This window comes from Orycteropus afer, unplaced genomic scaffold, assembly GCF_000298275.1.
Source record: "Orycteropus afer afer isolate SDZICR_OR568_19922 unplaced genomic scaffold, OryAfe1.0 scaffold00364, whole genome shotgun sequence".
In the NCBI taxonomy this organism is placed as follows: Eukaryota; Metazoa; Chordata; class Mammalia; order Tubulidentata; family Orycteropodidae; genus Orycteropus; species Orycteropus afer.
Window position 1 is genome coordinate 3400104 of NW_006921951.1, and position 10754 is coordinate 3410857.

Consider the following 10754-nt stretch of genomic DNA (forward strand, 5'->3'; position numbering starts at 1 on the left):
CACCAGCCACTCCTCGGAAGGAAGGTTGGGCAATCCTACTTCCGTAGTGATACTGCCTCGGAAACCCAAGGAGGGGTCGCTATGAGTAGGGGCCGACTCGACGGCACATAACAACAACAACAACAATCTATGGAAGTGGATTGCCCAATCTTCTTTCCGAGGAATGACTAGTGGGTTTGAACCGCCAGCCTTCTGGTTGGTAGTCAAATGCCTTAGGCGCTACGCCACCAGTGCTCCTAATACTATTAAGGAAATTGAAAATCAAAACCAATTCATTGAAAAATAAACTAGCTCAGCCTAGTCAAGAGAATAAATAATGAGAGAAAATCTAATACAATTTGTTAGGAGAGTAACAGAAATGAGGTAATTAAAAAGAAGTATTTTGCTCAATTTTAGGCATATTTGAAAATTTGAAGTTATTTATTTTCTAGGAAACTATTTAACAAAATTGATTCCTGAATTAGGGTATTGAAACAGATTATCTTTAAATAGAGAAGGTTATCAAAGAGTAACCATTTCATTCACAAAAAGAAACAAACAAAATTATGTGGCCCAGCTGGTTTCAAAAGGACAGTCTACTAAATTTTTAGAGATCAGATAATGCCAATGATACTTAAATAGTTCTAACTCATGGGTCAGCAAATTGTCGTCCATAAGTATAGTCCAGTTCACCTCCTATTTTTGTATATACACTTTTATTGGAACAGGCATGCTAATTTGTTCATGTATTATCTATAGTTGCTTTGCAGTACAAGGGCAGAGCTGAATAGTTGTAAAATAAAATACATGGTCTCCAAACCTGAAATATTTACTAACTGGCCCTTTATAGAAAATGTGTGCTGATTCCTGTTATAGAGCCTTGCAAACAAAGGAACTTCTAGTTCCTTTTTGTGAAGAGAGTGTATAAGAAAACCAAAATTCAACAATGATTTCTACAACATAAGGAACTACAGATGAATCTCACAAGTATCGCCACAAAAACCCTAAATAAAGTATCAACAAACACTGGTACATTAAACTGATAATATACCATAAGCAAGTAGGGTTCAATGAAGAAATGCACAACAGTTCAGTATTACATAACCTAGTAATGTAATTCTTTATATGATTACATAAGGGAAAACATTTATATGAATGGTTCCATACAGGCTAAAAAGTCATTTGACAAAATCTATTCCTGTTTTTTATTTTTGCAGTGTCCCCTCCTCCCCCTGCCACCCTGGTAACAAGCAAAGTTTCCTTCCACATATAAACCTTTCCTTGACTTACGTTTGTTTTTTGAAAGCAATAAAATACAGATAAGTATCTCAGCTAAAAGCAGATTCATCATGCTTAATGAGAGCTAACAACAGAAACATTTTCACTAAAGAATAAAACAAAGATGCTACAAAAATATCCATTTACATTATAGAATTAACAGAGGACAAGGTTGGAGTAGCTTCACAGTGACAACCAAGCACCTTGAGGGAATAAGTCACCAGGCCTGCAGGCTCGGGACCATGGTCTTCAGGGGACATTGAGCTCAGTTGGCGTAACATAGTACATAAAAAATCTTGCTCTACACCTTACTTTGGTGAGTAGTAACTGGGGTCTTAAAACCTTCTGAATGGCCATCTAAGATGCAAGAATTGGTCTCTTTTCCTCTGGAGCAAAGAGAAGTGAAGAAAATCAAAGCATATGGAAACAATTAGTCCAAGGGTTTGGTGGACCACAGGAACCTCAGCTTCATGACCCTGAGACCAGAAGATGGTTCCTGGCTACTAATGCCAACTACTTGGAAGGGGATCAAAAATGGTGATCCTAGATAGAGTTGGAGGAAAACTGTGGAACAAAATTCAAAAACACAAAAATGACCATAAGTACTGGTTGGATAGAGACTAGTGAAATCTTTGAGATGAGGGCTCTGGGTTATCTTTTGGGCCTGGATCTGGGCTCCCTTCTGTGGATTAGCTCTCAGTCAGACAGTAGTAGGGCCTATGAGGAGAACATCTACCCCAACGAGATGTACCAACCTACTCTAGGGAGATGCACCCCTTAGATCTATCAACCATGAGAGATCAGAAGAGCAGCATTTGCACAGAGGGAAAACTGGACAGACTGGAATGCATAGATAAGGACACAGGAAAGGAAAAGTCACAGGGAAGAGGTGGGAGGAGAGTTGTTTATTGTTGGGATTGTAAATTGGTGCAGTGAAACAAAATGTGTATGAATTGTTGAGAAAAAAATCTGCTCTGTAAATCTGCACCTACATACAATAAAAAATTAAAAAGAAAGGAAACACCAAAGATACCAACTATTATCTATACGAAGAATCCTGGTGGCACATTTAGTTTTTAGCTGAAATGTCAGCAATCTGAATCCCTCAGAAGGAAGTTGGGGTAATCTACTTCCGTAGTTATATTGCCTCAGAAACCCATGGAGGGTTCGCTATGAGTCGGGTCCAACTCGATGGAACATAACAACAACAACAACAACAACAACACTCTGTGAGAGAAAGATGTGGCAATATGCCTCTTCAAAGACTGCATCCTTGGAAACTCTATGGGGACAGTTCTACTCCATCCTACAGGGTCACCATGAGTCAGAATTGACTGGATAACAATGGGTTATTGCTAATATTTAATAATGTATAGAAGGCACTAACCAAAGCAATTGGAGAGAAAAAACTAACATTAAAAAAATTGGAATGGCTCATGTCACTTTAGTTTTGTGCATTTCACTGTATATAATTTATATTTTAATAAAATATATTGTTAAAAAATTGGAAAAGCATAAAACTATCACTATTTTTATTATATTACCATATACCTGAAAAAATACAAAAGAGTCAACAGAAAATCTACCATTAATAATAAGGGATATCAATAGGTAGTGGAATACAAAATCCTACAAAATCCACAGCTTTCATACACACAAATCCCCAGTTACAAGATCTCATAGAATAATAGGCATCAATTAGAAGGGAAAACAAAATGGAAACTATACCTAGGAATAAGCTCACTAATTAAAAGTATAAAACTTAGATAAAGGACAATATAAAACTCTCAATCTGATTAAACTGAGAAGCTTGTTCTTTTTGGACAAGTAGATACAATATGCTGATTTTACTAATGTTAATGCATAAATTTAACATCCCAATAAAATACCAATAGATTTTGTGTGTGTGTGTGTGTGCATGTACAGGGGAGGGAGGAATAAACTGAACAAATTATAAATTCATGTAACAATTCATTTAAGAGTCAGGAAAAATATCTGAAATATTTAAATAGTTCTTTTATAAAACACCAAAATCAAATTTTTCTAAAACAGGGTCAAAGATATAAACAAAAGAATTCACAGAAAAGGAAATACAAATGACAGAAGTATGAGAAAAAATGTGTTTGACTTCACCTACAATAAGAGAAAGATGAACTAAGAACTCAAATGAACATTTTTTACTTCTCAGACTGGCAAAAATAAAAAATGTTGATAACAAAAGGTTGGCAAGGCCATGGGGAAAATGCAACTGACCTGCAATTTCATTTCTGTGTCTCAACAGAGCTCCTTATCCTACAGATATATATCTGCAAAATTACCTTATGTAAAAGGCTATTCATTGAAGCATCATTGTAATATCAATAAATGTCTATCAAATACTCACAGTACATTCATACAATGGAAATACCATGTAGGCAAAACACATATGTATGAATATGAAACAATTTCTAAGATTTACTAATGTGTGAGTAAAAATAAACAAGATGGACAATATAGTGTACATTACCAAGTGTATTTAAAAATGGAGGACAACTATTCATGCTTACTAATATATGTATAAAAATATATGCATTTTTATGTATAAATATTGGGCAAGGAAATCACATTGCTAGCTAGAATCACAATACTTATAAGGAGGAGACAGTGAAAACTGGCAGGACAGAGATTTCTTATTTTACTTCTTTAAATATTTGTTGATTTCGAAACCATGCAGATATAATTCCTATTAAAAAAACTAACTAATTTTATGAGCTATTATAGTATTGTTGTTGTTGTTGTTTGCCATCGAGTCGGCCCTGACTCATAGCGACCCCTCCTTGGGTTTCCGAGGCAGTATCACTACGGAACTAGGATTGCCCAACCTTCCTTCCGAGTATTAGAATATAATATTGAAACATTAGGGTATTGAATTATTTTTTAAAAGTTATTACAAAAAGGGATGCCAGTTTTGAAATGTTAAGGAAAAATAGGTAACATACTCTGCTTCCTTTGTTTCCTTTTTCTCAACCCACACATCAGTAATAGCACATGGCAAGCTGTCATCTTTGTTTATCTCACTTAACTCCTGTAGTACTTCTGTTTCCAAATCATCAGGTTCTGCAAAACAAAAACATAACAAGAAACATGTCTGAAAGCAAAATTAGTGTGGAGAAAACTGAATAAACTTACTATAAATTATCACTACTTAGTTTTAAGATAGTAGGTAACAAAAAAATCACATATTCTATCTGTAAGCCTTAATCCTTTTACTGTGTTAAATTCTAATTCAATTTTAAGAGAGTCTCCCTTTTGCATTTCACTACAATAAAAATGCTCAAAAGAAATATTATGTACTCTGTAATTTTAATTAATATATAAATTTTTCTCTTTCTTAAAACTTGAGTAAAATGTAGCTTGGTTTAAGAAGGCTTAAAAATAAATTTCAAGGATAAAAATTTATATGATTGAAATATGGGAGAAGAGACCAAATAGTAACTAAAAGGATCATTCAAATGTATCTTTCAGCAACAATAAAAGAAAACACACAAATTATATAAAATATCTGGACTTATTTTGAAAAAATAACCAAGGGACACTAAATCTATTTTTTAGGCCCTCAAATAATTAATAACCAGGATAATATCTCAATTTTCTGGCAGAACCTCATTTTTTTTTTTTTTTAACCAGGTAAAGCAAATAGTGATGAAAGGAATTTTTCTTTCTGATAGCTTCACTTTTCCTCTCCAAATAATATCACCAATATCATCTTGTCAAAACCACAGCCATCCTCTATTTCTTCCTAAAATCCAGACTCTTACACCCTCCATTTTCAAAGTTGTCAAATACTTGCTCTGATAACAGAGATAAATGATATATATATATATTTTTAAATTGTGATTTGGGTGAAATTTCACAGAGCAAATTCACTTTCCATACGTCAGTTCACATGTATTTTGTCTTATAATATTGACTAAAATTTACCACAATGAACAGCTTCCCTCCTACTCCCTCCTCATAGTTACCTCTTTCCTATGTCCTTCCCTCCATGCATATGTGTTCCTCTTCCTCAGTACCACAATGCTGATCACTCACATTTGGTATACTGTCCTTCTCTTCACCCAAATCAGTACTTGTCTCTACCTATCTAACAGTGTTCCCTCCCCTCCATTTCCACCCCTGGCAACCAACAAAGAAAATTTCCTTCCATATATAAGCCTTTCCTTGACTTTTTACAATAATGGACTACTACAATTTGTCCTTCTTTGATTGACTTATTTCACTCAGCGTAATGTTCTCCAAGTTCACCCATGTTATGCAGTGATTTGCAGATTCTACATTATTCTTTAGGGTTGCATAGTATTCCATTGTGTGTATGTACCACAGTTTGGATATTCATTCTTTAGTTGATGGACACCTAGGCTGTTTACATCTTTTGACTATTCTAAGTACTGTTGTGATGAACACGGGTGTGCATATATCTGTTGTCATGGTTCTCACTTCTTTAGGATAAATACCTACTAATGGAATGGCTGGGTCAAATGGTATTTCTAATTTTAACTTTTTAAGGAATTGCCATACTGCTTTCCACAGTGGTGGTGTTGTTATATGCCATCGAGTCGGACCCAACTCAGAGTGACCCCTCCTTGGATTTCCGAGGCAGTATCACTACGGAAGTAGGATTGCCCAACCTTCTTTCTGAGGAGTGGCTGGTGGGTTTGAACCACCAACCTTCTGGTTAGCAGTCAAGTGCCTTAGGCATTATGCTACCAGAGCTTATAGTTTTAAGTTTCACATTTAAGTCTTTGATCCATCTGGAATTAGTCTTCATCTATGGTGTGAGGTACAACTTTTGTTTCATTTTTCTGCAAATGGATATCCAGTTTTGCCAGCACCATTTATTAAACAAACATTCTCTTCTCCATTTAATGGATTTTGGCCCTTTATCAAAGACCATAGGTTGATAGATCTATTTCTGAGTTCTCAATTCTATTCCATTGGTCTATGTGTCTTGTCATTATATGAATACCAGACAGTTTTGACTACTGTGGCTAAGTAGTAGGTTTTGAGATCCGGGAGTGTGAGACCGCCTACTTTGTTCTTCTTCTTCAATAGTGCTTTGCTTATCTGAAGTCTCTTTCTTTTCCCTATAAGGTTAGTGAATGGTTTTTCCATATCCTTAAAAAATTCTGATGAGATCTGGATTGGGATTGCATAGAATGTATAGATTATTTTGGGTACAACTGATATTTTCACAATGTTCAGTCTTCCTATCCATGAGCATGGTATGTTCTTCCATGTATATAGATCTTTATTGTTTCCTGAAGCAGTCTTTTATGGTTTTCTTTGTACAAGTCTTTTGTGTCCCTGGTAAGATTTATTCCCAATATTTTATTTTTTGGGTACCTACTGTAAATGGTATTGATTTCCTTATTTCTCTTTCATCAATTTCCTTATTCGTTTTCAGCAATCTCTCGGCTGGTGTGGAGGAATCCAACTGATTTTTAGATGTTTATCTTGTATCCTGCCATGATGCTATATCACTCAATTAGTTTCAGTAAATTTTTTACTGAGTCTTTTGGGTTTTCCAGGTATAGGATCAGATCATCAGCAAATAGGGATAGTTTGACTCCTTTCTTACCAATTTGGATGCCTTTGATTTCCTTTTCTTGCCTTATTGCCCTGGCTAGGATTTCCAATACAATGTTGAATAGAAGTGGTGATAGAGGGCATCCTTCTCTGGTTGCTGTTCGCAAGGGAAATGGTCTCATTCTCTCTCTATTGAGAATAATGTTGGCTGTTGGTTTTGCATATATGTCCTTTATTATGTTAAGAAATGTCCCTTCTATTCCTATTTTCTGAGTGTTTTGATCAGGAATGGGTGGTGAATTTTATCATATGCCTTTTCTGCATTGATTGATATGATCATGTGGTTCTTTTCCTTTGTTTTATTTATGTGATGGATGACGTTGATTGTTTTTCTAATGCTGAACTATCCTTGCATACCTGATATGAACCCCATTTGGTCATAATGAATTTTTTTTTTTGATATGTTGTAGTTTATTGGCTAGGATTTTGTTGAAGATTTTTGCATCTATATTCATGAGGAATATTGGTCTGTCACTTTCCTTTTGAGTGATATCTTTGTCTGGTTTTGGTATCAAGGTTATGCTTGCTTCATAAAATGAATTTGGGAGAATTCCATCCTTTTCTGTTTTGGAATATTTTGAGTAGGACTGGTGTCAGTTCTTCTATGAATGTTAGGTAGAATTCTCTGGTGAAACCATCTGGGCCAGGCCTTGTTTTTTTGGTAATTTTTCCATGACCTGTTCAATTTCTTTTTTTGTTATGGATCTGTTCAACTTTTCCAACTCAGCTTGTGTTAGTTTAAGTCAGTAGTGTGTTTCTAGAAATCTGTCCATTTCTTCCAGATTTTCAAATTTGTTGGAGTACAGTTCTTCATAGTATCCTGATATTATCCTTTTTATTTCAGTTGATTCTGTTGTGATGTTGCCTATTTGTTTCTTATTTGTGTTATCTGTCTGTTTTCCTTTGTTAAATTTGCAAGTGGTTTGTCAATTTTATTGATCTTTTCAAAAACCAACTTCTAGTTTTGTTGCTTTTTTCTGTTATCTTCTATTTTCTGTTTCATTGATTACTGATTGAATCTTTAATATTTCTTTGCTTTTGATGACTGTAGGGTTTGCGTGCTGTTCTTTTTCTAATTGTTGAAGATCTTGGTTTAAAGTGTTGGTTTTGGCTCTTTCTTCTTTTTTGATGTATTCATCATTATAAATTGGCCTCTGAGCACTGCTTTCACTGTGTCCCAAAGATTTTGGTATGTTCTTTTTTCATTATCATTTGATTCAAGGAATCTTTTAATTTCATTTTTAGTTCTTTCCTTACCCAATTGTTCGTAAGGAGGATGTTGTTCAGTTTCCATGTGTTTACTCTTTTCCCACTGATCTTCCTATTGTTAATTTCTAATTTCAGAGCATTGTGATCTGAGAAAATCCTTTGCAGTATTTCAATGTTTTTAAATTTATTAAGGCTTGCTTTATAGCCTAACATATGGTCTATCATGGAAAATGTTCCAGGTGCACTGGAAAAGAATGTATACTGTGCTGTTGTTGGGTGAAGTGCTCTGTAGATATCTATAAGGTCAAGTTGGTGGACTGAATTGTTTAGCTATTCTGTGTCTCTGTTGTGTTTCTTTCCAACTGTTCTATCTTTCAATGAAAGTGATGTATTAGTCTCCTATTATGACTGTGGAATCATCTATTTGCCTTTTTAACTCTTTTAAAGTCTGACGTATGTATTTTGGGCCACTTTCATTGGGTCCACAGATACTTCTTATGGTTATAGCTTCGTGTTGAATTGATCCTCTAGTCATTAAATAGTGTCCTTCCTTGTCTCATATGGTGGTTTTTGTCTTAAAGTCCATTAGATAAGAAATTAATATTGCCTCCTGCTCTTTTTTGGTTGCCATTTGCTTGTTATATCTTTTTCCAACCTTTGATTTTTAGTCTATTTTTGTCTTTGTCTCTAAGGTGTGTCTATTTTTGTCTTTGTCTCTAAGGTGTGTCTATTTTTGTCTTTGTCTCTAAGGTGTGTCTCTTAGCATATTAACAGATTATGGTTTCTAATCCTGTCTGCTAGTCTCGGTCTCTTGAGTAGTGCATTTAATCCATTAACATTCAATGTAATTATCGACAAGTATGGATTTGTTCCTGTCATTTTGTTATGTGTTTTTTCATGGTGTCCCCGGTTTCTTTGTTCTATATAGTTTTCTGTGCTGAGTTCATTATGTTTATAAATCATGTTATCATTTCCTTTGTTGCTATTGTTTTAGCATTTGCTAAATAATCGTGCTCATCCTCTTTTTTTTATTGTGATGTGAAGGTTTATCATTTTTCTTTGAGGTTACCCTGTGATTTATAATTTTCTTCCCAAGTTTAGAACAGTCCATTCTATCTTGCAACTCTCTTGACTTCCTCACCATTTAGAAGTTCTGTAACTACACAGTATTTTCCATCTTTTTGTTTTGTAGTTGTCCTCATTTGCCAATGGATGCCTCTGGTTCCCTGTTTACAATCTTGTAAGCTTAGTTTCCTCTGGATACGTCCATAGCTGTGCTTATTTCTGGGTTATGCCAACTTGTGTATTAATGGTCAGTTGTTGTTTGCCATTATTGGTTCTCTGTTCAAAGGACTCCCTTTAGCATGTCCTGTAAGGTTGGTCTGGTTTTAACAAATTCCTAGTTTCTGCTTATCTGGAAATCTCCCAATTTCACCATCATATTTGAGAGATAATTTTGCTGGGTATATAATTCTTGGTTAGAAATTTTTCTTTTTCAGGGTTTTATATATACCATCCCATTGCCTTCTTGTTTGCATGGTTTCTGCTGAGAAATCAGAACTTACTGTTATTGGTTGTCCTTTGTTAAGTAACTTTTCATTTTTCCCATGCAGCTTTCACGATTCTTTCTTTGTCTTTGGTTTTGATGAGTTTGATGAGGATATGTCTTGGTGATTTTCTTTTGGAGTCTATCTTTTTTGGTGTTTGTTGGACTTTCTGAATGGATATAATCTCATCTCTCATCATATCAGAGAAGTTCTCTTCCAACAAATCTTGGAGAATTTTTTCAATGGTTTCATTTTTCTTTTCCTGTTCTGGAATTTCATCGACACACAGGCTATTCCTTTTGATGGCATCCTACATGAACCTTTGACTTTCTTCATTTTGTTTTGATCTTTTTCTGATTGATCCCTTTCCAAAGAAGTACTCAGGTATTTGTCTTCAATCTCATTAATTCTGTCATCCATTGATTCAGTTCTACTCCTATGTCCATTCAATGTGTTATCTATTTGTGAAAATTTAGTATTAATCTTCTGGATTTACATATGTAGACTTGGAATCATTTCTAATTTTGCATTTATTTTGTTATTTTGTTCTTGTATTTTCTTCTGAAATTGTTCTAGGGTTTTGTCTGTGTTTTCCTTAATTTTGTCAGTGTTTTCCTTGATCTGTTTCTCAATCCTTTGAAGACACCAAATATAATTCTTTTGAATTCCTTATCAGGGAGTTCCAATGCTGCTTCTTCCTTAGGAATGTGTTCTGGGCCTGCATCATGCTCCCTTTTTTTCTACCACTTTATCTTGCTTCTTTGTGTGGACTCTGATGGTCTGTTGTCTCTGAGACATTGTCACGTTGTTGTATTTAGATATTTTTTAACTGTTCATGAAGATCAGTGAGGGTGAGTCAGAGTCTTCTTGCTGGTTGTTTATTGTTGGTCAATTGGTGGAGAAGGAAGTGGTGGCTCTTACTCAGTAAGTGGAGCTGCAGAAGGTGTGGGTGCAGTTGCGTCATACGGGCATGGCTGCTGTCTCCCACTCAGTTAGACAAAAATAACAAGTGAAAAACCATCAAAAAAGTAAAATCAAGCAGAGAAAGAAACACCACATAAACATACAGAAAAAATTACCAAAGAGAAAAGGATAAAAACAAACAAACAACAACAA

General features: G+C 34.8%; 1 protein-coding gene across 1 annotated transcript in view; it reads right to left on the bottom strand.

The window, feature by feature from the left end:
* The window catches only part of LOC103207321 (serine/threonine-protein kinase Nek1-like), a 278788-nt gene that overhangs the window by 73311 nt on the left and 194723 nt on the right, over positions 1 to 10754 (bottom strand). Inside the window, exon 15 of the mRNA XM_007952898.1 lies at positions 4236 to 4353. Within this exon, the coding sequence (XP_007951089.1) occupies positions 4236 to 4353 (118 nt within the window). The remainder of the gene's footprint in view (positions 1 to 4235; positions 4354 to 10754) is intronic.